This window comes from Anopheles maculipalpis, chromosome 2RL (genome assembly GCF_943734695.1).
Source record: "Anopheles maculipalpis chromosome 2RL, idAnoMacuDA_375_x, whole genome shotgun sequence".
In the NCBI taxonomy this organism is placed as follows: domain Eukaryota; kingdom Metazoa; phylum Arthropoda; class Insecta; order Diptera; family Culicidae; genus Anopheles; species Anopheles maculipalpis.
In genome coordinates, this window is record NC_064871.1 from 64,076,581 (window position 1) to 64,103,087 (window position 26,507).

The window sequence follows — 26,507 nt, forward strand, 5'->3', positions numbered from 1 at the left end:
GTCGTGGGTATTGGCACACACAATAACAACAACCACAATTATCTGAACAAATTTGATATCAAAGCGTGATTTATCATCAATATGTGTTCAATAATTGATGTATATTATGAGAAAATAATCTTGTTCAATAATTTATCAAGTAGAAAGCAATATTAGTTCTGGCAGGCTCTTGAACACTTTCCATACAACGCGATAACCCTCTGATACATTTCTTACGACGCAACCATTGGCCAGTACAAGCAAATGAGATTTCGGCGATTATTTCATGAAACGTCTCTTTTTACTCGATTTAGAATTTTTTCTATTTAGCAAACCAATCTTCCAGCATTCCAAAGACTTCAATTTATCGAAAATATGTTGAAAATTGGCTTATTTACATTAATTTAACTTCTTCGCCGTCTACCAACTGGGAGCTGAGATTGTGCTGTCGGAGGTTCGATAGTCCCAACTTGAAGGCTTCTTTTATGATATTAAATTGAATTGTATACTTGGTATATATGACTTTCTCGATAGAAGAGAAGTTTTGCTAAATAGTGAAAAACGTTTTAGTCGTCGGAAAACGTATAAAATAGATTATATTTACAATATAAGTCGACCTATCATTGGAAAAATCTGCTTTTCCAGAGTTACGATGCGATTTAGAATAGCTAAACTGTTTTCCATATCAACAAAATGGGCATTTTTAGATAACTGAATATCTTGAGAATGAGAATCAATTATAATATTGAGTAGTATTAGAACGAAATAATGCAACTAGAGTGCAAATATAAAAAGGTAATTTTAAAATTGACATACAGCAACGCCATGACAGTGAACGTAGGATGGAAGGTGCTTTCGTTTTGAGATTGATGAATCGAGTCACCCAACAAAGAAGAGCGGGATCGAGGTAATGTTGTAACATCTCTGCAGTGCGAGTGAGAACGCGATCAAAACAAACCAAACCAAACCAAACTAAAGTGTATAGCAGCGTGTGTGAGTGTGTCGCAGCAGAAAAACAATGGCAGATACAGTAGCAGAAGCACAAGTCGCAGCAGCCCCGGCTGCCGTGGCCAAGTCTCCCAAGAAAGCCAAGACTGCCGCAGGGCCGAAGAAGCCGAAAAAGCCAGCAACGCATCCTCCGGTGAACACGATGATTCTGGCCGCCATCAAGGCGTTGAAGGAGCGCAACGGATCGTCTCTGCAGGCCATCAAGAAGTATCTGTCGGCCAACTACAAGGTTGACGTGGCCAAGCTGGGACCGTTCATCAAGAAGGCACTGAAGACGGGTGTGACCAGTGGCAAGCTGGTGCAGACCAAGGGTGTCGGAGCATCGGGATCGTTCAAGCTGTCGGCCGAAGCCAAGAAGCCCGTAGTGGAGAAGAAGAAGAAGGCTACGGTGCAGAAGAAGAAATCGGCCGCAGCTGGCGACAAGAAGAAGAAGGCAGTGACCAAGAAGGCTGCTGGTGAAAAGAAGAAGAAGGCAGTGCCGAAGAAGGCGGAAGGAGGAGCGGTTGCCAAGAAGCCCAAGGCGTCGGCAGCTGTTGCAAAGAAGCCAAAGACGGCAGCAACGGCTAAGGCTGGCGCAGCGAAGAAAGCGGCTACTAAGAAGCCAGCTGCAGCGCCAAAGCAAAAGGCGACCAAGCCGTCGAAGAAGACGGGAGCAACCAAGCCGAAGACGCCCAAACCGAAGAAGGCTGCTGCACCCGCCAAGAAGAAGCCTGTGGCCGCGAAGAAGGCGGCTCCAGCCGCAAAGAAGTAAAACCAGCGCGATGAACGAGCCACGGCGGAGGACGATTGCTAGTGCTGGAATCATTATTGTATCCCAACAACAGTCCTTTTCAGGACTACAGAATGTATTAGAAAAAAGAATTGTTTGACTTCCTTCGAGACAACTGTGATAAGGCTGAAATGGTGTTGCTGTGCAATATGCTTTTGCCTTCTTGGCTAATTTTACGACGGGTATAATTTTAAGGTTAAACGCGACGCCTTGGACGTGACATGTAAATCTAAATGATATCATGTAAAATAAGTACTGTGTGGTTGATAACATTGATCGATGTTTAATTGTGTTCCATAACTTCCATTCCATAAGAAAGCATTTTTGTTTTAAAATTAAAACTGCCCTAATGTTCTTTCAAAAAAAAAATCTAAATGATATCATTCGATCGGACGTTAAACTCCACCACTCCACTCCACCGGAGATCAACCTTGAATTTAATTTTACTGGCAAAAAACCGGAAATATTTTTCATATAACTATTTTTGGAGAATGATGTATTTTATTATCGTAGCGTAATTATATTTTCATGTAAAACTGTCACTACATTTCGATTGTAAAAGGCCACATTTGCTCTCAACTGTTTTAAGGTTCACAATGCACCCGTATTGCGTTCTCGTTTCTTCCAGTAGTGCCGGCGCAGAGGCAAAGCGGGAATGCATGATGATTTTGTCGCCAGCGAAGCAATGTGTGTTTGTCATAGCCTTTAATTTTTCTTCGGACGAGAGAGAACGCCTCATACGAAAGACAAACGCATCGAGGGTTAACATTGGTAATATGGTGACAGGATTTTCCAGTTCAAATTTTAAAAGCATTGATCATCTGTATTGGCATTGATATGAAATGATATGATGATATGAAATAGCAAAGCAACCATATGTCTTTGTATATGCTTCAGATAATAGCCAAAACAATTACTTAAAATCTAGTAAATCTACTAGATGAAAAGCTAATCGCTTCCTATGATATTGTACGAAAATATTCACAACGCTCAATTTAACAGTGATCTCAATCTGTGTCGATGATAAAATACATACAAAAAACCTGTTTTCCTGTTGACTTTATAAGGTTGCTTACGGTAAATTTACGATAAACAAGAACTTTCCGCGGCGCGCGGAACAATCTCTTGCTGCACTTGCTATGAATGTGTCACTCTGGATGTAACTTTCGGATGTGATCTGATCGATTTCTATTCTTGCAAAAAATTTGCCGCTTTGGATGGAATTTCGGTCGCGGTGTGGTCATTACTATTCTTACGGAAATAATAATGATTGAGCAATTGTTTCTAATTTTGAACCGTATTAAAAATTAATTTGTTATTTATGTCATTGATGAAGTTGTTCTACAACATATTTATATACATTTTCTTCTTCTATATACGCTCAAGCAATGTGTGTTGTTGCAATAAAGATTCAGTTTACGATTCTCTATAATCCCAACCCGTATATGTCGTCCTTATTTACCTTCAGTTTTTCAAGAGTTTTGGTTTTTGAAAATTTTGAAGTTATTTCCTTCAAGTATTCTTTAACACATAACTTACATGCAGTTTTGAACTACCTTAGAAACCATAGAGAAATGTATCAGATAAGTTTATCTACTATGAGCAATCGAAATGTAGTGAACCTGCATAAAAAAAAGAAAAAAAACTGGGATTTTTAAATCATAATCTGAGTCGATACCCTGGCAACACTTATATATGAGTGATTATACATAATTATGCATAACCACACATACACACGAGAAAACGCCAGTCCATGCATGTCCAGCTGGAGCAGCACACACATGGACTATGTCCAGCAAAGTGGAATTTGTTAGTCGTTATGGACGACGAGACGTACCTAATCCCGTGAGGTTGCTGCCTTCATTAAAAAGTACCACAAAGATGACGATGTGGTGTGTTGGTTGGATCTAACTTCGTTACATCACTCGAAGCGAGCGCTGGAAGAAATGAAACGGTTGGATTTTCCAGTGGGGTCATGCCTTAAAGTGTGGAATGATTAATGATTATTAGTTCACCTCTGCCAAATCACTCATATCATCGCTCGCTTTGATTTCTGCCACTCCATTCTATTTGAAGGCAATGAAGGGCAAATAATGAGGCTTCAACGGTTGCAAAACCGTATCAAGAAGCTAGTATTGGGTTGTGTTCGACGTACATCGTCTGCTGTTATGCTAGACATCCTGCAACGGATGTCCTTAGAATAGACGATCGTGTATCAGACCATATCTTTTATAAATCGATTGGTGAACGGTCTATTGCCTTGGTATCTAGGAGGGAGCATAGTTCGGGGATCTGACGTTCATAAGTACCGCCCAGAGTTCCGAATTTACTATCTAACAGCAAGCAAGAAACTCTTTATTGTTCAAAGGGATTCAACGGCAATAACAGATTGCCCAGAGAAATAAAGAATGCGAGTAACTTGCTAGAATTCAATCGCAGGTGTGCCGCGTATGTTTATAATAAAATAAGATTTATAAATAAGATTGACTGTGTGTGCAGAAACTGGTAAGTCACAACAGATTTGTATATTGATTATTGTTTATGACTTATTTTCAAAAACATTAGATTTCCCTGCTTTGGAAGATACTCCCTTAAACCTCTCGTTGGTATCAGTAAAGCTGGCCATACACATGTTGCAGCGATCTTCTTAAATGAAGCGAATCAATTAAAAATGTTTGATTCTTGATTTGCTATGTAAAGAATACCTAGTAATGGAATGTCACAGACCTATGGCAATACGTTTTGAAGATATGTTTTCCAGAACAATTCTAAATATATCACCGTAATGAGAATCTTACTAGAATTTTAAAAGTTTGATTTCGGACGCACACATGAAAATAACAACGCAACAAAACAGTTGTTAATGTGGATTACATTACACTTATTAATATCTATAATCGACTTACAAGAGTCCACCTATTAAGAATATTAATAATAGCATGGCAATGTGCCGCCAATTCTTATTAGAGTGCGTAAGGAAAGGAAAAAAAAGGAAATCCCAATTTTCCAGGTTATCTTCAAACCATGACCAAAAATTAAACGCATGTACTAGCTACACAGTAACACAGAGCTATTCAATAATCGTACCCCCATCATCACGCGCAGAATAGGCAATTGGAAATTCTACCCATGAAACACTAAGCACAAACATTGATACTTTTTGAAGGATTTTCATGGGATTCGTGAATAGGGAGTCTCGCGCGGTCATAAGCCTGTGAATGGCTCCATATTGTTTGGATACCTTTTTTGTATGGTAGAAGCATAACGTTGTTCTAAACATTGTTTTTTTTTTATATATATATTTTTGCTTACGGCTACGATGAGAGACACACTGTTTCCGCTGACAATTCAAATGGATAAATTATATGATAGAGATAGATTTCACGATACAGTTCAATAAAATGTGTTTATCGATAACCGTAACAAAACTAAAGCGTAGCGCATATGGTATTCATCATATTGTGTGCTACATTCATTTTTTGCCGCCATTTGTCACTCAAATGATAAAATCTATACAGTTATTTGTTTCACGTAAAGCCCCCTATCTCTCGTACCCGCCTTAGTCAATGTCGTCATCATCATCCGAGATGGTATATTTCTTCTGCGCACGTTTCCTCCGGACCGGAGTCGCTTTCTTCGCCGATGAGCTAGACGAGGTGGACCCTTTCGATATTTTAAGCTTCATCTTCACGCTGCCACCTTCCTCGTCCGATTCCTCTTCCTCTGTAAGCAAAAGATAATTATTAGGATTTGCCAATTCACACGAGGAAACACATCTCGCACGTACCCTCTTCGTTGGATTCCTCTTCCTCGTGGGCATCCAGGATCTTTGCCTTCGCGTTGCTAAACACCGACTGCAGCTCAAGACTGTCCTCGTAGATCAGGGACGCCTCCTCGTTGTAGGTCTGCGCATTTTGACACAGCAGGAAGAAATCGTTCTCCAAGTCGGCGAAATCGACATACTTTGCTTCCTCAATGCGGGCTAGTATTTTTTTGATATCGATCGGTTTCTTGATCACCTCATAATAGTCGGGCAGATCACGCCGGGACGGTAGCTTCAGGAACGGTTTGCTTAGCACGCGTCCATCCGCATCGGTGTACTTGATTACCGCCTTCAGCACCTTCTTCATCTGCTTCCGTATCTTCGGATCGGTGATGCCCTTCTTGCGCTTTGTCATCGTCGAAACGATACTCTCGTCATCCGAATCATCTCCCCTACCTCTGCCCTTTCGCTTCCGGCCTTTGCGTTTCTTTTCCCGTTCTTCTTCCTCGAGCTCCTCGTCAAAATCGGCTCCATCGTCGATCGCCTTAAGCCATTCCTTCTCCGTCAGACTGTCGGTGTAATCAACTTCCTTGCGCTGACGCGAGCCACGCCCGAGAATTGATGTCTCTTCCTCGTAATCCCAACGATCTACCTCCTCGTCGTCCTTTACCAGCCAGTCAGGTAGTTCGCCTTCATCCAGCAGCCGAGGCTTCACCTCTTCTGCTTTCCGCTCCGCATCCATCTTTTTGAACAGTTCCAGCTCATCATCGGTACGTGAAATCATCAGATTGATCATCTCATCGTCCGGCACCTCGTTTTCCTCCTCTTCGTCCATCTCGTCCTGGTGTAGGATACTTTGCAGGAATTGTTGCCGTTCGCTGCCAGTTGACTTTTGATCGAACATACCGGCCTGAATGACTTTTTCGTCCATGTTGAGTTTGTAGCGCGCGGCTGCGAGGATACGCTCCTCCACCGAATTTACCGTCATGAGTCGCAACACGCGCACCTCATTCCGTTGTCCGATACGATGCGCACGATCCTGGGCTTGCAAATCTTGATGCGGATTCCAGTCGGAATCGAAAATGACGACCGTATCGGCGGTTTGCAGATTTAATCCTAACCCACCGGCACGTGTCGAAAGCAGGAACAGGAAATAGTCGGAATTTTTCGAATTGAATTTTTTCAGCAAATCACCACGCTCCTCCGATTTGGTGGTACCGTCCAGCCGCAAGTATCCGAAACCACGCCACGACAAGTAATCCTCGATAATTGTCATGCATTGGGTCATCTGACAGAAGAGCAGCACACGATGGCCGGTAGCTTTCAGCTTGGGTAGAATACGATCGAGCAGTTCAAATTTACCCGACGCACGGTACAGATCCGGCCCGGTCACTGTGCCTTGCACACCAATGTGATCGCAATACTTTTCCTCTATATGCTGGAACATGAACGGATGGTTGCAGAGTTTGCGCAGCTGGACGATCGTGTTCATCAGTGCCTTCGCACCACCCTTGCCCTTGTTGCCCTTCTCCGATCCATCGGTCAGCAGCACACCCTTGCTCTGCATGTGCTTGTACAGTACACGCTGCAATCCGGACATGTCGCATTTGATGATGTACTCCACCTTGTCCGGAAGTTGCGATTCGACCTCCTTCTTCAAGCGGCGCAACAGGAACGGACGCAACACCTTATGCAGACGGCGAATGATAAGGATCGTTTCTTCCTCGTTCAGTTCCACCTTTTCGCCCGTAGTTGCAAACGGAGCATTAAACCACTGCTCGAACGTAGAGCAGGATTTAAAGATGGAGGGTAGCAAAAAGTTTAGCAGCGCCCACAACTCTGGCAGCTTGTTCTGTAGCGGTGTTCCGGTAAGTAGCAACCGGTGCGGTGCATTGTAGTGTGTGTTGAGCACCTGGGTTAGCTTGCAGTGATGGTTTTTCATCCGATGACCCTCATCGATAATCATGTACTTCCAGGAAATTTTCGCCAGCACCGCCTTATCCTTGATGACGTACTCGTACGTCGTTAGCAGCACATTGAACTTGGTTGCCTTCATCTGATTCTGTACGGCACGGCGTCCGGCTGGGGATCCCTTGTACGCAACAACTCCGACGGCTGGGGCCCACTTTTCAAACTCCAGCACCCAGTTGGAAAGGGTCGAAAGTGGCACAATCACCAAGTACGGCCCATTGTTTTTCTTCTTCTCCATCAGATAGGTTACGAGGGCGATCGTTTGGATCGTCTTACCGAGACCCATCTCGTCGGCCAATATACCATTAAGATTGTTGTTAAACAACGATACCAACCACTCGAGACCCTTGATCTGGTATTCCTTCAGCTTGCCGTTCACCAGGATCGATGCCTGCTCGGTCACCTTCTCGTGCACGGTGTGCGCAATGCTATAGTATGTCTGCTCCTCCGTCTTGTACTCGTCGTCCTCGACCTTTGCCTTCTGGATCACTTCCTTCGTCTTCGCATCGTCGGTCAGCTCTTGCTCGCGCGTTTTCTTCTTACCGCCCTCCGATTCTTCCTCATCGTCATCCGCATCCCCGTCGGATATGACGTACTCCCAGCCCGGGTGAAGCTGCAGCCATCCGTGCAAATCCCGCAGGAACGGTGCATCATCGCCGGAAATCATTTTGCCCGTAGCTGTCTCCATCACCGTCACACGACAGTCGGACGCCTCGCAATGTTCATCCAAATGCTCAATATCGCCACTCTCGAGAATGTGACGCTTCAGCTGCTTCTTGCGCTGGATCTCATCGTCCTGCTTCTTCTTCTGATCCACCTTGTGCTGTTTGACCATCTCGGTAAGATTGCTGATGTACTCATCCGTCTGCGAAAGCAAGAAAGCTAACCGTTTGTCCTTCTTCTGATCGATAAGCTTACGGTAGCCTTCTTCATCTTCCGCCATCAGACGTCGCATACGTTCCTTCTCAATGCGTTCCTGCTCCTTCTTCTGCTCGCGTTCCGCGTTTGCGTGATAGTTCATAATGCCCTTATTAAGACGTCCCAGCTTGGCGATGTTGTTACGATGATAGTCCTTGAAATCTTTACCATGTTGCAACACCGAAGCCAAGAACTCCTGATGCTTCTGACGGCGTTTGCGTTCGGCTTCTAGTTTTTGCTGCTTCTCCAACTTTTCTGTAGCGCGAGCCTCACGCAAACCTTGCCGCTTGGTGCGTTTGTACGCCTTTACGTTAACCGCCGTTTCGAGCGTCGTATCGCGCCGTGTACATTGGACAATTTCACTCCTCAGCTGACGCTGGAAGTTGAGAACTCGCAGTGCTCGCAACTCTATCAACGCTTTCATACGCAAATCTTCCGGCATTGAGGCGGGCAGATTGTTCAGCTCCTCGAGACGGAGTGCTATTCGGGCGGCCAGACGATTCTCGCGCTCCTGCAGTATAGTTAACGGATCCAGCCCGGCCGGTTTGGCGACGGTGGTGACGCGGTTTTGCTTCGGCATCGGTTGCATCGTTGGTGCTTGGGCTGCAGGTCTTGGGCCCGGACCGCCAGCAGGTCCTTGCGAACTTGGACGCGCTGGTTGTCCTACAGTGGACAACATTTGCTGCTGCTGTTGTTGCTGCTGATGTACGTGTGATGCTCCTGTCGAATGAGATTGTTGTTGCTGCGGATGTCCGCCATGCTGAGCGTGTCCGACTTGTGGTGGTCCACCACCCATTGCCATGCCTGGCATCGGGCTTTGATTTGGTGGCATTCCACCTCCGGTTCCGATAGGTGGTTTGTTGGAACCGATTGAATCTTGAGCGCCCACCGGTCCTCCCTGCTTGCCCGGTGGACCACCCTGCATTACGGTCTGTGGACCTCCAGGATGATTCGGACCTTGATGATTGGGTGGTCCTTGTGGTCCTTGTTGTTGCTGCTGCTGCTGCTGGGGACCCGGCTGTTGATGTGGTGGTGGTTGCGGTTGTTGCTGCCCGGCCTGCGGTACCATTCCCGGCTGTGGGGAAGGTCCTCCCGCTGCATTCGGGTACGGACTGGCCGGTGGAGTGGGACACTGGGGAGGCGTACCATCGGTACGCTGGGCTAAAATCTGTGATGCCAATTGTTTGCTTATTGGCTGATGACGAACCAGCAGGCGGTATGCCATGATTTGTCCGCGCAGTTGATGAAGCTGTGGTGCGTTTAGATTCTGCTGCTTGGAATTGGCACGTAATGCAAGCAGCTGCGAGTAGCGTGGATCTTCCTGCAGTCCTTTCTCTTCCATGGAGTCAATGGCTCTTTGCAGTGCGTTTAAATTTTCCTGACCGGGCGGTGGTGGTGGTGGTGGTGCCGCTCCCGACATCATTCCAGGGTTGGATCCTCCGGGAGGCATTGGCTGTCCAGGCCCGGGCCCACCAACTCCTTGCATCGGTACCGGTGGTGGAGGTCCCTGCAAGTAATAGAGAACATAGCGACGTTGAAGTTTTTTTTTATACGTAAACAACAGCCTGACGATGGAAAGTGAGTTTAAAAAGCGTTAGGCTCAGCGTCACTAGAGCTGAGAAAATCTTCACAAAAGAGATGTTAAAAAAAAAAAAATTATCGTTCCGGGTCATTCCGGGAAAAGCTATCAACATTTTCTCAGGTCTCGTGGCCCTGAGCCTTACACGTATGCATGAAAAAAGGAAACTCTTTCAGATACATGGTAAAATTAAACGGTAAAAGATACTGAAACTAATCAAATTGCATTGTTTTTTTTTTATAAATCTTTCATTTAGGAAAACAAATATCCAATTTTTGCCTCGTAATCTTACGGCCTGTTTCCGGCACTTAAGCCGTAAGTGTCAAAAAAATGATGTGTTGACCTTATTCTTTTAAAAGGCTGCCTATTTCAACAATTCATCCCCGACTGTAACCAAACATTTATTAAAGATACATTTTCCTCTTAAAATTGATCTAGAAAATTTCAATCGGGCGTAACTGGAGCTCACTTAGGTTGGCTACTTGGGATGCTCCAGAATCCTTTCCCAAATAGTCCTTTTTTCCAGCGCACGCTTCGAGTAGATAACACCTCTTCCCCATCTTATTTATTTAATTGAGTATGACGGCTCTAACCCGTGGAATGTGGCCACTATTGGGAGGCTTCTTGTGCTATAAATCACATTGCGCAATGCCATTCCTGGACAAAATTAAATAGGATATGACGTCCTTTTCATTGATTGTGAACCGCAGCTTCTGTTCAATGTTCCAGAGGACTTAAATGGTCGGATGGACTAATCCAGACTAACACTCTTTAAATATTCCCTTCTCCAGAAAGTCTAGAAAAATTGGAACATTTTTGTCGCTTTTTATAATGTATACGTTATTCGTCGTGCTGCATATTTTAGCACATAACGAGCCTGCCTTTTGCACACGCTGCAGTTAATTTTTTACAAATACATTTTCTAGCCTAGACTCGGCTTGGTTGGCCTAAGAGTCGCAACTATGGACTCATAGCAAAGAATATCAAATCATCGAGTGGAAGATTCAGTCAACGATACAATCTTCACTGATTTACATTGTGCAAACACTGTATTATCTTACCAGAAGCTCATAAAAAGGGAGCGAAAACCACATCCCAAGACTAGTGATGGGTAAATCCTCATTTTTCCCTGAGTCAGTTTAATCCGGCTATTTTGTTATCCTAAAAACATTTAAGTGTGTCAGGGTACCTCTATCCTATGCGAAAGGGTGTTTTCCAAAATTGGAAATTTTTGTACAATATAATTATGAAGCCGGCTTATAACAAAAAGTCAAAGTCAGCAAATATATTTCGTTTGTTTGGGAATATGCGACAAACCGATAGAGATTTCGGTTTTAAATTCAAAGATAAATCCCCATTGAACTCTAGAGTAATTTGTAGTTGATTCTGGAGCAATTCGGAGTAACCTTCAGTTGGTTCCGCAGTGCACTACAGACGTAATATTGAAGATTATTCCGAAATTAACTCCGGATTGTCTCAGAATAAACTGTGGCGTTAGCTCCGGTTTACTTCGGCATGAAGCCCGGGTTACTCCGGAGATAAATCCGGTTTTTATACGTCGATTTCGGAATGGATTCATGAATCCACTCCGGAGTTCCCACCACTACTCAAGGCACGAACCCGTTGCTTTTGCTATTTACACGGCTTATCTGACACACACCACCAATACCAATACCATCGGGTGGAATTGTATGAGTATGATGATGATGGTGGCACTGTGCCATCATACCAAGTTGAACAGGGAACGGTGTCGGTGGTGATACTATTTGCGTGGTGTGTTAGTACAGTAATTTATCACAAAATTCCATAAAAATCTGCTGACCGTTATCATCTCCCCGGCATCATGTGCGATGAAAAAGAAATCCAAGCAGCGTTCAACGTTGCCCTGGAATTAGTGAAAAAATGCAACGAAATTGTATCGGAAGGATTCCGTACCGCGGCCAAGCGCGTCGAGGTGAAAGGTAAACACTGGGACCTGGTGACGGAATACGATCAACGGGTGGAGGATGTGCTAATTGCTGGACTGCGGCAAAACTTTCCTCACCACAAGTTCTGTGCGGAAGAGGCATCTTACGCTAGCGGAGACGCATTGATACTCGGCCCAGAACCTACGTGGATAATTGATCCAATTGATGGGACGGTGAATTTCGTACGAGGCGTTCCGTTCACATGCATTTCGGTGGCCTTGGCGGTTAATGGTGAAATTCAGCTCGCTATCATAGCGAACCCAACGGCCAACGAGCTCTACACAGCCATCAGAGGGCAAGGGTCATTTTTGAATGGCTCCCGCATCACCACGCGCGGTACTGTGGTGGTAAGAGAGAGTGAATCTAAAACTTGTTGTTTCTTGTGTAGAAATCTATTGATAATTAAATATGTTCTTCCTTCATTTTGCAGCTCAAAGAAGCGCTTGTTGGCCATGAGTTTTCGATTGCAAGCTACAAACCCATTCGGGCAGCATTATTCGAGCGCGGTCAACGATTCATCACCGAATGTGTAGGATTGCGAGCATTCGGTTCTGCCGCCCTCACGTTGGCATACATCGCAAGCGGACAGATAGACGTTTACAGCATACAGTTTCTGAAGCCCTGGGACATTGCGGCTGGCGCTCTGCTGATTCAGGAAGCAGGAGGCTCGGTCATCAGCATCACGGGCGGAAAGTATGATATCATGAAGCCGGACATTATAGCCGCGAGCAGTGAACCGTTGGCTCAGCGAGTGTTGCAAATTATACGCGAAGTTGATGATGATTTGCGAAGCCAAGTGAAACCAACGTAACGCCATTCGATGCGATATCTTAATATCAATAAATTCGCGGTGAGAGTTTTACTTGAGCCTCGCAATAAACAAATGGGCGGATATTTACGGTGATTAAACCTCTTAACAGATTCTTTTTCATTTTGCTAGCTAAAATGGTTTAAAAAATTTTCGCAGTTTTTTTACATTTCTGCATAGTTTATGATCTAAACCAGAAGAAACAAGAATATTTCACATAAATAACAAAAACAGAACAGACCTGCTCGAGCCTGTCTCGGTCAAAGCAGAACAAAAACACTCCCCGTGCCCGAGACAGGGTCGGGCAAAACTGGATACATACCGCGTTCGGAGGCATCGAATGGCCCGGATATCCTCCCGGTACCATGCCCGGTGGCAACGGTGGACCTTGTCCCGGATGTCCACCCATACCGGGATGTGGTGGAACCGAGTGACCCATCACCGGATGGGGTGGATGTTGCGGCATATGTTGGGGACCGGTCGGGGGCATATGATGCGGAGGTCCACCGGGTCCGTGTCCTGGAGCACCCGGCGGGCCCGGTGGTGGTCCATTCATGTGGGACGGGTGCTGGGGTGGTGGAGGCGGTCCGTGCGAGTTCGGTGGTTGAGTACCGTGGGGCGAAGGAGGTACCTGCATAGGCATATGCGGTCCCGGCGGTGGTCCCGGCTGCGGCGGTACATGATGACCGGGGTTTGGCATATGCGATGGTACCTGACTTTGACCGGGATGTGGCGGAGGTGGTGCCTGCTGGTACGGACTGTGCGGCGAAGGTGACGGTGCAGGGCTTTGGGATGGTGCTTGCGGTGGAGGCATTGGACTATTTTGGGGCGTCGGACTAGCCATAGATACACGTTACGCGTTGCAAGCAGAATTTCGAAACGTCACTATGCACAACCCGTGCAAAAAACTTCACTAATTCATCGATCCATTCATGGCGTACGCACTTTAAACACCGCTTCGCTGAGGTTCACTGCGGCTTGCCTCTGCAATAGAAAATGGCTGCCGTTTTGGATTTGGTTGCACACTGCACAAACACAACACAACGCTTCGCGACAACGCCTGCCGTCGTTTACCTCGACATCCAGTCGACGGCGATGAATGGAAGTCACACTCACGCGTAAAGTTATTAGCAAGTTAACACTAGTTTTCTGATTATTATAAAGGATTTATGCAACTATTTTTGCTTTAAGCATCCCGTACAGTCACGCAGACCGCTTTGCTCGTTGGCTGTAATTAATGTCAGATGAGTACGTTTTTTCTCACTTTTCCGGCGTTCGTGCCAAAGTTTCTCACATTTTGTTGATGCGAGCAGTTTGTTCTCACTTATTCGAGCTTTTCTTCTCTCACGAAGCTGCTCTCGCAAAGAATCCGGGTTGCCAGCAGAGGTTTTCGTCTGAAAGGCGTCATGCGATGGTAGCGTGGATTCTTTTTTGTTATTTTATTGATAAACAAAATTTACTAAAATATTCATTCTAATGAAAGAAAATTCAAAAAGCACAGTCCAACTGTAGAATAAATAGCATGCAACCAATCGAAATTTCATCAAATAATATCAATGCATATAATTATAATCCCGCCGCATAGCAAATGTTGTGCAATTGATAACGAACTGTTGAATATACAAAAGAATCTCAAATATCACTGATTCAACTTACATGGTATCCTTTGTATCTTTTTGTTAGGAATTTTTATCTATCAAGTTAAAGCCTTGACTAATTTGAAGCGAGTAAGACAAAAAGAAACGAATTCTCTCGAAAATAAATCGATGCATGTTTTAACAGGAGCGACGAAATAGCAGATACATTTCTTTTATTGTAATTACGGTATTATTCTATTTGTTTGCTCTTTTGCAACGCGAAGTGGCTGGAATCCCCTAAATCAATAGGTGAGTTGTTTCGTTCCACGAGCAGATATTGTGCTCTCTTTTCATTAAGATTTACATGCGCGGCAAACTCCCAAGCTTACAGCATGCCGACGACATTGGTGACCATGAATTGTATCTGTTTAAAACATTCATCATCAATTTCCCACACTAGAATCTACAGCATCTGACAGAAACAGTTTTTTTACATTTGTGTCCTGCTTATGAAAACCTTATTCATAAATATCTTCCTTGTCAGCGATATACTGAACAATGTCTGCAGGTCTGAAAAGCTTTTCTGCATCTCCATCGGGAATTTCAAAGCCTGCAAGTGGAAACACGGGTGACATGTTAGATATGAATAGCATTTTCATCCATGATTAAACATTTCATACCGAATTCGTCTTCCATGGCCATTATCACCTCGACGTGATCCAACGAATCGAGCCCGAGATCGTTGATGAAGTGCGATTCCAGTGTGAGCTAGAAAATGAAAGGAAAATATTTATAATAGACAAGCGAACAATATTTGCAGATGAATGTATGGAATTTCCACAATCCGTGTTACAGCAAAAAGAATCGCTGGCAACATCATCGAGAAGAGGTAGATTGCTGGTTCTCATACTATTGTTTTGGAAATTAGAGGCAAACAAAAGGAGGCTACGGATGGCAAGGTGCGAGCAGCAACCAGAACGTACCTTTTCGGGATTGACTTTGTCGTACAGCTTCAGCACCAGCAGGACACGCTCTTTGATCAGTTGCAGTGTTAGCGGTTCCTTAGCACTGTAATTTCTGACTATCTCTAGTTGCCATCGACCATTTTGCTGCGGTTGCACACGGATGAGGATGAGGAATGGGGGCAGGGAGGGAAGAGAAAAAGAAAAACAAATCCCATCAAATCACTAGAATTCGCACCTTGTCCGCTGTAACTTTATCGTAAGCTCCAACAACTTTCAGTACGCGCTGCCTGAGCTCGTCCACGCTTGGTTTGGTGGCAAAGAATCTTTGTCCGTTCCATACTTTCGGCTGCGGCAAAGGAGTAGCGGAAAATTGTGTTACATAAATGGGGCTCCGGCACGAACCAGACATAATAACACAGGGTTTCTAACCTCAATGGGGGAGAGCAGCGCCGAGGCCGGGGCTGTCAAAAACTTCTCATTACACCGATCCCGCCGGACGACCGCAACGGAGGACACCGATCGGAGCAGTACGCAACGCAACAGGGAAGTATTGCGGCAGGCCAGGCTGCGAACACTATTCACCAACGATGCCATATTCTGGTACGGTTTCACCGATTTCGGATGGCAGTTCTGAAACTCGCGAAAACTTCGCCTCCTACTCGCACGTCGGAGAGAGAGATAGTGATGCGATGCGATGAAATTTGTTCCTAGAGAAAATTGGAAATACGGTGCTGATTGATTTGACAGCCAAACATCGCAAAATGGGTATGTTTACATTGGCGGACGCAGTGCTGGAACGTAGCTGCCTGGAATGGTTGCAAACTGCCCAAAATTGTTCATGGTGTTTTTTTTAATTCGGAACACTTGAGATCAGGCTGGTTAAATCGCAGAAATGTGTGCTTTGCAACTCAAGAAAAAGAATACAAATAATTCTTCTAATTGAAAGCAGTCACTACTGAGTCCCCGTTGTCCACTGATAATTTTCTACTTACTTATTAAAAGCCCCAACAAATTTGCAAGCGATAACGATTTTCTGCTGATGAGAATGAGGATGGACTCATGCAATACATTATCAAATCCCGGTCATGATATGGAACTTAAAGAAAATGATGCTTTATTCCTTATTTGAATTAATTGTATGGCACGCGCAAGGGGCCTTTGGAAAACTTAAACTAAAACTTAGGCAAGGCTAGGCAATTGTAAATTAGAACATGGCATTTAGATGTGGCAATCGTGTTATTAAAATTGAAAAAGTTATCAAACTTGTGAAAAGTTAAACACATGCCTAAAACGGGGTCATGAGTGCTTCTGTATGTTCTCGCGCGGTCTAATCTTAACAGAGAGTTACAAGGTTGTAGCCCATGGTTAGGAGCATAAGAATTCAACCTTATTGAGGTTAATTTGTATTAGCTCTGGTGCATCAATTTCATTTTTTATGAGGATCAACTTGTATTGCTCTAGATTGTATTGTATTGTATTGTATTGAGCAAGACTGTCACTAAAATGATGAACTTATACATTTTTAGGAAGTTTACTTTATGTTCCGTAATGTCATGCATATAAAAAACACATATAGAATTCTAAAGCAACAAGTGTCCTGTTTGTGAGAATCTTTAATGCAGCTTGTCTGTGTCTTTTCAAAGTCTAGTTCATTTGTTTCATTGATTCAACAGATTCAATCGGTCACCAACTTTGTTAACGACAAATAATTAAGCAAGTTTTTTATTCGGCCACAGGTTCGGTCTCCCAAATCCAATTAATTTCGATCAAAAGAGCCACATTTTTGGAAGATTATCATTTCGTGTGGCTTATTTTGAAGTTCTTCGCAGCTACATTTTTTGTGGTTAAAAGTAATCGTGCTCACAATAGCAACGCCAATGCTAATTATTTCAACAGGATGTTTTTACGTCTATCAGCTACAATTGTAAAGTTCTCGTATTCATAAAAAATAAGATCATTACCTAAACGTGCTTGTTTTTTTTTTATTTCAAACAGTATATTCTCGAAATCACTGCTAATAATGTAATAAAAATGAGTCTAAGTAACTAAATTATCTGACAAAAAATTACTAACTGGATTAGTATTAAATTCATTTTTAAACTCTTAGCAAATGTTGGTTGTAATAAAAAAAAAACGTTCAAAATATAAAAAAGATATAACGGAAAAATATTAAGTGGATGGCACTGGTCAGTCGCTCTCAGTGTAAAAATGGTAACCGTGTTTATAATAATGTTAGTTGCAGTAATAATCTGTTAAAAAATTTGGTTTTCTATCATCACAGGCAGGTCATCATCATCCTCACTGTTTGAGTCGGTTGATCTACCACGATTTTTGCGCACGCTCGAGGAATGATCCGTTGCATCATTAAGATTCTCATAATTCATCAAGTTATCATAAATTTGTGCTTCAGAATTGATTTCCAACGTTTTAGCGGCGGCCCCACTGTCAGCTGCACTGCGGGCTGATAGTTTAATTTTTTTCCCGCACAGCACTGCTTCGTCAGCTAGATGTGAATTGTTAAGTGCAAAATCCTCCGATCGGCTGGGTTCCCTAAGCTGCAAGAACCATAGTTCTTGCGAGATTTGCCTAAGTCCTGGTATGGCATTGACTTGGGCGAGAAGTTTCGGATACTTACAGATCACCTTCATGCAATTAAACTTAAGATTATCTTCGAACGAAGCGGCATTTATAAGCTTAACGGACGATTTAGCGGACGTGGACGAAACCATCGGATAGATTGTTACACCTTCTTCTCTGGGAATGTCGGAATACGCACGCCCGAGCGAACGTCGGTTTAGATAGTATTCCAAGGTACCGCGAAACATGTCCACGTAAATGCCTATGATGCGTCCCCGGCTAAACTTTTTCCCGTAATACTTCAACTGACCGTTGTGCTGGGCTAAACCTCGATAGGAGTAACCCCATGATTGGTCATCGATACCGAGCACGCTGGTAAAGGTGAACTGATGTCTCAGTAAATCCACCTTATCAGTTCCAATGCCAAACATCTAAAAATGAAACCAGACAAGAGCAAAAAAAAAACGTAATTAATATTTTTGTTTGGGTTATTGATATTCCTATAGTAAACGTATTTTTAACGGAATCGAATAAAAAAAAAACTGTTAAAAAGACTCATAACATGAATCGATGTCTACAAGTTTCTTGAGATATCATCCACATGGCTGAGAATGTTCGTTACTGTAATTGTGCATCATGGTATGGGCAAAAACATTCTCACAACCAATAAGAATGTCGTAAAGGCGCGGATTTAAGGCTTAGTGCCAATAAACCGATTAACCACCGCCCGACATGTTGTCCCTAAATTCCAATCGACGGTTTCTGATAACATCTCTAGCCGGAAATCAATCGTCTAGGCCTCTAGGCCGCAACAGGAAAGATATATACGTCAGCCCTTTGCTTAGCGTAGGTCCCTCGGGGAATAAACATTTACGCATTGCATTTCGAACAAAACAGTCACGTATTGATCAGTTTGCTGTACTCGTTCCTCAACATTCTACGATGGCTAGTGCTATGAAAACAATTTTCCGTGTTTCACTCATGCTTGCTCTTGTTGCATTTATGAGTCATTCTACAGAAGCGGCACGTTGTGATGGTCTCCCTGGAGGAACTTTGTTGATGTATGATAACTTTGCCCAATGTAACCGTTACATAGCATGTCAGCACGAGACCGATCACGAGTGGTACTGTCCGCCGGGAGAGTTCTTCAATCCACGAAATCTACAATGCGAATCAAGCTGCCCAATGGAAAGAGGTAAATAAATAAATAGCAATAAGTAATATAATGTTCCACATAATGATTGTCTTTTTGTATAATTTGCCATTTCTCTCTAGAACGCTTATGGTGTGGTGGTGTGCCGGATGGCGTCTTCATTCGTTTGCCACCAACGGAAACTCCGAATTGTCAAAACTACTACACGTGCTTTGGAGGAAACATGTATCTTAACTCATGCCCACCTGGATTTTTCTTCTCTCAAATACTCCAAGCTTGTGGTTTAAATCCACAGGACTGTTGAGTAAACGTTATAAAATAAATCGTGTATTACAAACATATTCGACGGTTTTGTCTGCATTCTTCCTCTTGGTTTAACGATCTGCTAGGTCACGCCGGGTATCTAATAACTTGCTAGTACCACGTAGTTGGATAGCCAGTCCTCATTACGTGGCCACGGTCTGGATGGGATTTGAACCGGACTGCCCTTTATTGATTGATAATTGTCTGCCTTAATGATGACAATGATTTATTGTATTTGTTAATTTAAAGTCTAACAATAAATAAAACTCGAATTTGGAAGTTTATGATTCACACGCTAAAACCATTGTGAACAGTTTTGCGTATCGTTGTATCATACGATATTCAGTGACGAAGATATGGTCCTGGTACGAATGCCAGTACCAGTTCCTGGCACTAAAAAAGAAATTTTATCGTAAATTCACGACTCCAACAGCGGTAGTAAATAAAGGCTGTTTTTTTAATCTAATCCCATCCCATCGCTAGACAATCTTCACGTATCGAAGCGTAATTCTTTACGGCTTTCTCAACGCGATATCCTACACGTGATAAAGAGGCTGCTTTTACCGAAACCATTCTTGCAATCGATTTGATAAAGTCTAGACGATAAGCATCCGTCCTTAACGTAAGGCTGTCAATTAAACACGTCCAGCCACTGCGCGGATCGGTTAGTTCGTTTAATACTCGGTGAGTGAGCAGTAACAATGAAAGGTACGTTTCGTCATCGTTGTTGCTGGTACAATTTTTTAACCCAACCCGCGCATCGTTTTATCGATTGCTACTCAGGTCTCGTTTTGAGTGTCGTCGGAACTATCCTACTCGTCGCTGTAAGTGATGCATATTTTTGCGATGGAATACCAGGAGGTATGAGAATAAGGTTCCCGCTGCCAGAAATTTGCAATGAATACATTTCCTGCCACCATGGAACCGAGCACGAGTGGCGCTGTCCGCGGGGACTCTTTTTCAGCCAACGTGCACAGCGCTGCGTGGCCGCATGTGATCCAAGCGAAGCGATCAACATCTGTGCCGGACTGATCAACAACATTCTGCTCAGGCCTCCGCTGTCGGAGTTTCCCTTTAGCTGCAGACGTCATTACGAGTGCGTCGGAGGAAATATGGTTACGCGCGAGTGTCCTCCCGGTACTTTCTTTTCGCAGCTAGCGCAAGGATGTGGTTCGGTACGAGAAGATTTTTGCATTCCTGATTAGAGTTATCACTTTCACTTAGCTCCGCGGACGTGCTTAGCAAAATATTTAATGTGAGGTGCAGATGTGCAGATAATAAAATAAAAAAAAAACTTACGATATCTGTGCCCGATAGTGGTGACAGTATTTTCAGTTCCCAGTAATGATGTCGCCCAATGTGTAACGGTTGATTGGCACGCACTATGGTAGTGCCTTGGCTGTACACTGGGTGAAATATGACTTCCGTTCCCAGCACCGAGGTTTCTACCGCTAGCTCTTTGTCCCAGGACCAATCGAGTCGGCTCGACGTATCCTCTCCGCATTTGCATGGCATCATTTTCTTGCCAGGGTACTTCCATCTAGTTTCGTTGGGATACTCGCAGTTGCAGAACGGAACGGACCAATTATCGTTGCTGATTGTTCGAAGGAAAGTGGCATTTTTGTTATGTTGTGTATGATGGCTCATGTCGCTAGTTTCCTAGAAAAAGAAAGAAAAGACCTTTTTAGAATATTGACACTGCAACAACTACACTGGTATCATTCACTGAGAAGCAGCATTCTACTGTATATTAAAAACAGATAGATTTGCAGGAGGTGTCATGCGCCACCACTGGGCTCATGCCACCCTTTTCCAAACATGTTTACTACTCACTGTAAAAATGTGATAATTCTTTTGCTAGCATTGATGTTTAATGTGAAAAGTCTACCGGCAAAGAAGCAGTGGAAATATAGTGGCGCATTCTTGTGCAAATAAACGTTTTGTTTGTTGCTATCCCTTAGTACATCCGGAACCACCAAAACTACGAATATTGTACAGCCGACACTAAAATAATAGGTTTTATTTGAAGAAAATAAACGAAAGCCTGAAAATAGGAGTTGATCTGGTGGCGACGGAAACGTAAACAAAACTGCGGTACGTCAAATTGCTCTGCGCTCACAAACACATCGACGGATTCTAGTTTGACAGTTGCCTTGTAATAGCGAAATGTTGTAATCAGCCGTTAGATGTTTTTGTTGTTCTTACGTTACTCTTCTTGCGCTGATACCGAGCAACGCGTGCATGCGTTTGGTGCGTGAATTTTGAAAAAGCAAGCGCACATTTGCTTTTGTGCAACATTTTTTTGAATTACTGAGAATCATTCCACCACACCGAACCTTCTATACGAGCCACCATTGCACTATGAAAAGATCAGTCTGAACGATGCATTTATTAAATTTGGAATTGTTTTTGTTCCTTTTTTGTTGATTCTGGCATTTGGACACAAGCACTACCGCTAAAGAACTATCATGATTTTTACTATTTTTCATAGATTTTTTGCCCGATTGCTTGAATGATGCATTCACCAAGCGATTGGAACTCATACGCTAAAAGATTGTGTACACGTTGATAAGATTGCTCTCGATGTCCCCCTCACTAGCAGCAACCGTACAAATCGGAAACGAACCAGTGTCACAGAGATTAATTTTGCACTTGATTTTACGTACTTGCATTGTCGCTCACCGTTGATGCTACCGCTGGAAAACGACACTGAATACTAAGACATGCGGTGCCTCCTGATGACTGTATATAAAGAAACATTATCTCATTCACAATCATTAATAATACACGCAAACTCTCAACACGAACGGGCAACCCATCGCTTACAGTACATTGGATTGGTATTGTAAACACGTGTACTTTCTTATGCAAGCATGATGACCTACAGCACAAGAAACTACCGAGACAAAATGTAATGAAACTGTTTGTATTACGCGATGCACAATTTAAATTCCAATCGGATGGTTAGGTTCTGCTGCTTATCAGTGAAACATTGGCCCACTTGAATTATGGCAAGTTTTGCACCGGAAAAGGTTGTTCCAGGATTGTCTAGTGTGATAACCTATCCCTGCGTCGGACAGCTGATCAAGAGCGTATTGAGAGAATTATGATGATATTTGTGTTGAAACTATTTCCCATCACAAGAGTCGGCAAGAATGATTTTTTTTACATGACGTATTTTAATTTAAATTGTGATACATTAATCGGCATCAACCAGTGTTGATGCAGTGTTATCGGTATCAACCTTTTGCACGACAAGCTCAGATATCGGATTGCATCCGGAGCGTTCTCCGGCAGCAAAGACTGACGATTAGGCTTCGTTGTGTGTAAACGAACCGTGGATGGAATAGGCGGCCACCTTCGACCGTCTGTCATGTGATCCTTTCGCCCCCCTTTTCTTCTGCATTGAAAAATCCTAGAAAAATAGCGTATCAAATATGCATACAGCACTGATCGTGTAAAACCAATAACATGAGGTCATGAGCGTCCGAAGACTATGAACCACGATGCGTGAGATGTACTATCTTCGTTGATGTGAGCCGTCATTGGATGAACTATGAGTTGTTTGATGATGGCCAGACTATTGTGCAGTGTATTGGACTCGCAAGTTGATTGGCCATGGAGATCACGTCTTTGGAATTAGTTAAATAAGAGGTGCTTTTCCGGTTTCAATTAAGCACAGAAATTCACAGACATCTCCGATGTTGCGGATTTTCGCTAGTCTTTGTTAGCACTCATAAATTAATAACATACATATTATCCATTGGACAGTAAGAAGCGGCGAATAGGTTTTACAAAGAATTTGCTAGGACCTCGTCGTACCGCAAACAAGAATCGTACGGCAGGACCGTAGTTTAAATCCCATCCGGAACGTTCGCCTGTTCGCATTAACTATCCAGTTACTAGACCACTGCAATTCAACCGAGTATGCCCGGGATAAGGCAAGGAATAAGGAGGAAATGCCTTATCAATATGATTATAGAATTAGTTCAACACAAGCGGTGTGAACAATACGGCACTGGATCGTCATAATTAATTATAAATAAATAAATAAATAAATACTAGACCACTGGAGCTAACTACATCACGATTACGCGACAATCCTATCACCTGACATACTGCATCAGAACCACCTTATAAGTTTCTTATACAGAAAAAATAAGCAATAGTTTTAACGTTTTACTAGCCATAATTGCAACAGTTTTAAATAATAAATAATCCACATCCGCAATAGTTTTGTGCTAGTATTAACTTTACTCTTTGCTAGTATTTTTGTGCACAGCGGAGAGGCGATGTAGCCTCAGAAACTCAAAGCCTTTATAAATAAAAGAAAAAAAGAAGAAAAAAAATTCGATTGCTTACATGACCTAGTAGGTCGTTAAGTCAAGAAGAAAATGAAAAAGAATTAGCAAAGTTTTTTTTTCTTGTGCCACGTGACCGGGCGGTACAGTAACTAAGACTGAGTATCGAATCTCATCCGGAGCGGAATTAAGTCAAATAAAGCCAGTAATGGGAGGCTAAGACTTCTTGAGGCTGTAGAATAGATGAAGAAGCGAGAATAAATCAACCATCATGGCGATAGATCTCTTAGCTCAAATCTTTTAAAGCTCAGTGGTTGCAATTGAATGTTTGATGGTTGATTGAAGAAATCCTATACGGCCACATTTTTAAACAATTATCATTAACGCACACGTACACAAACAGCTAGGATATGCAACACAAAGCAGTAAATTTAAGTAAGTGAGCAGTGAATTACACTGTGTACAAGTAGCGAGAAGGGCTGTTTAATAATCAGCACAAACATCAGGCAGCCGTTAGAAGTATCCAAAAATAAATGCTCGTATGGATGGAGATACTGTGGCCATCATCCACGCCTTGCTCCTGTACCAAGGTTTGTGCAAAACATCAACATACCGATCGGTCATTTTCGTTTTCCGACTGGAGCGAACCGATGTTTTTCCGGCCGGATGAAATGTGGGACTGAGTTTTCTCTCGACAGTTTGCCACAGACGCGCTGCGAGAGCGAGCACATTCGGTATCTTTGCTCCTGAGCTCAATGGGCCAGTAGGGGAGCTAGAATATGTGTGTTTTGGTTTCACACATTCTCCAGTGTTGGTTTTCCGCTCGCGTGTTTTCCTCGGAAAATTGAACTATGGTATGGGGACCATCCATATCGAGACAGGCAAAGTTTAAGGGTAGGTTTGCTGTGAGAAAAAAGTATGACTCGTGGTTTGTTCGTAAGTTTAGGGATGTGTTTTGCATCGGCTAGCAAGCAAATGTTCCCTAAGCTAGTTGTTTACGGTGGTTGGTAGGTTCTGCAGGAAGCGTAAAAAAAAAAAAAATAATCGGTTTAACGATGTGCTGCTGTGTTGAGAATACGATGGAACAATGAGCATGTTTTCTTTGGCATCATTTGCACTACGACTCCACCAAAAAGGAGGATGTTTATGCGCTTGGGAAGAATGATTACACGAGCGCGAGAGAACGTGCAACGACCAGAGCGTTGCTGAAGAGCGTCGACAAGTGTAGCGAGAGATGACTATGAAGAAGGAAACCAACCCAGGCCAGTAATCGTTTCCACCCGAGCCAAAGTGTCTGGGTCCATCCCATGTAGTATTGAGGTGATAGTGTTGCTGTGCAAAAGCACCGTCATCGTAGGTGGGTTCGATGGTTTTTCTCTAGTTCCTTATGTGGTGTGTTCTAGGCTGGAAAATCTTTCCGTATCACACCGTATATCTTGCACAGTGTTTAAATTTCCCCATGGAAGCTGTTTCATATCCGTAGTGGCGTCCATGATAGTGACCATATTGATGAAAAGGTTATGCTTGACGTACTGGGACAGGGATGCGCTCACTCCCCAGCTTGTGTGATCCAACCAAAAAAAAAAAGTGTTTTTTTTTCTATTGGCGTGGAACCGCGGTAGAGGTGAAACGTTGTGTGGTGCAGTGATGAAATATTGCACTCGTCACTTTCTTGTGTTAGTATCAGCCTCACTCTTTCGGATGCGATTCCACACAAACGGCAGGGAGAGTGTATATTACTTCAACCACTGATGTTGTTTTAACCACTTTTAGAGTACATGCTCACCACATTTTCTATAAGGAATAAAGAAAAGAAAAAAGTGAATGAAAAATAAAAACGCACCGAGAAAAAAAAACAAAATAGTGGAAAATTGAGAGCAGTGTGAAATGGTGACTAAAGGAAAAGTATGTTTAAAAGTACTAATAACACGTTTTCAAAGAAATGCGAGGTGCAGTTGCGTGATGAAAAAATGATAAGTTCGGGCATAGTGTCCAACGTTTCACTGCGTTAACTTATGGATGCATGGCTAAACGTGCTAGTATGTGTTGATGTGAGAGATGGCCGTTAGAGGACAGTGTGATGCTGTTGCTTCCTTCACCGAACCCGCAACTGAAATGAGAACAGCAGTTGAAGGAGGCAACGGTCTAATGTTTCGATCGGACTAGGTGGAACTAGAGTTTGGAAATTCTACACACCTAGCATATTGACGCTTCAGCGGACGGAGGATGGATGGCGTCATTTTCAGCACTCTTTCGTTCGGAAAATCGTCCACTAAACATTCAAGGTATGGTACGACTTCTGCTGGAAAATGTCACCCCAATGGTAACATCCGGTATTCTCACATGAAGTGTAGTGTTCGAAAGGGTATGCGTAGGATGCAAAACATACAAACACCTACATACTTACATGGAACATCAAACATATAGAAGGTCAAATATAGTAGAAGGTAATGTAGAAACGGTACAGTGCATCAGTTGATAGCGTGGTAAGGGGTGCATGTGGATATGGCAATAAATAAAAAGGTGCATTTAGTCACACGTACTGCCATCTCAAATGCAGTCTTAACACTTGGAAGGTATGCTATGAAACATGCACAGCCCAACCAGGACACATTCACATACACTCGTAAGGAAAGCGCTTCCTGCGTCCTGCAACACAAACATCGTAAGGCAACAGATGAAGAGAAAAACTCACCAATAATCCATCTCATCCTGGTGCAATAAGTGAAGGACAAGAGCGGACGTAAGCTTTCACGAGATGGGAAGAATATGTTCGGTATGTGTACAAGTATAATGAAGAGTCTTGAATTTGCATGTTGTTTCAGTTATTGAGAGCACTTTGCGTGCAAACCTCTTGATATGAAATAAC

General features: G+C 43.3%; 7 protein-coding genes across 9 annotated transcripts in view; 3 read left to right on the forward strand and 4 right to left on the reverse strand.

Annotated features, from left to right (window-relative positions):
• The window catches only part of LOC126556056 (rab11 family-interacting protein 4B), a 314,228-nt gene that overhangs the window by 190,384 nt on the left and 97,337 nt on the right, over positions 1-26,507 (reverse strand). The window lies entirely within an intron of this gene.
• Positions 996-1,739, forward strand: LOC126556284 (histone H1-like). Its single transcript, XM_050211520.1, has one exon. The coding sequence runs from the start codon at positions 998-1,000 to the stop codon at positions 1,736-1,738; it is 741 nt and encodes a 246-aa protein (XP_050067477.1). The 5' UTR covers positions 996-997; the 3' UTR covers position 1,739.
• On the reverse strand, positions 5,302-13,609 carry LOC126568753 (ATP-dependent helicase brm). Its single transcript, XM_050225356.1, has 3 exons — positions 13,085-13,609; positions 5,544-9,915; positions 5,302-5,479 (listed from the first exon to the last, which is right to left on the reverse strand). Exons 1-3 carry the CDS (start codon positions 13,604-13,606, stop codon positions 5,316-5,318), a joined length of 5,058 nt encoding a protein of 1,685 aa, XP_050081313.1. The 5' UTR covers positions 13,607-13,609; the 3' UTR covers positions 5,302-5,315.
• On the forward strand, positions 11,806-12,765 carry LOC126556258 (uncharacterized). The gene is made up of 2 exons (XM_050211488.1): positions 11,806-12,301; positions 12,385-12,765. The coding sequence occupies exons 1-2, from the start codon at positions 11,831-11,833 to the stop codon at positions 12,763-12,765; spliced, it is 852 nt and encodes a 283-aa protein (XP_050067445.1). The 5' UTR covers positions 11,806-11,830.
• Positions 14,720-16,013, reverse strand: LOC126556355 (acyl carrier protein, mitochondrial). Of its 3 annotated transcripts, XM_050211617.1 has the most exons (5): positions 15,734-16,012; positions 15,645-15,650; positions 15,323-15,448; positions 15,020-15,107; positions 14,720-14,949 (listed from the first exon to the last, which is right to left on the reverse strand). In XM_050211617.1, the coding sequence occupies exons 1-5, from the start codon at positions 15,896-15,898 to the stop codon at positions 14,858-14,860; spliced, it is 477 nt and encodes a 158-aa protein (XP_050067574.1). In that variant the 5' UTR covers positions 15,899-16,012; the 3' UTR covers positions 14,720-14,857. The 3 variants fall into 3 exon arrangements, with proteins under 3 accessions (XP_050067574.1, XP_050067576.1, XP_050067575.1); XM_050211619.1 differs by lacking the exon at positions 15,323-15,448 and having other exon boundaries at positions 15,540-15,650; positions 15,734-16,013; XM_050211618.1 differs by lacking the exon at positions 15,645-15,650 and having other exon boundaries at positions 15,734-16,009.
• On the reverse strand, positions 17,535-22,076 carry LOC126556165 (SPRY domain-containing SOCS box protein 3). Its single transcript, XM_050211388.1, has 3 exons — positions 22,004-22,076; positions 20,637-20,996; positions 17,535-18,312 (listed from the first exon to the last, which is right to left on the reverse strand). The coding sequence occupies exons 1-3, from the start codon at positions 22,007-22,009 to the stop codon at positions 17,557-17,559; spliced, it is 1,122 nt and encodes a 373-aa protein (XP_050067345.1). The 5' UTR covers positions 22,010-22,076; the 3' UTR covers positions 17,535-17,556.
• Positions 18,824-19,338, forward strand: LOC126556381 (uncharacterized). Its single transcript, XM_050211647.1, has 2 exons — positions 18,824-19,076; positions 19,157-19,338. Exons 1-2 carry the CDS (start codon positions 18,824-18,826, stop codon positions 19,336-19,338), a joined length of 435 nt encoding a protein of 144 aa, XP_050067604.1.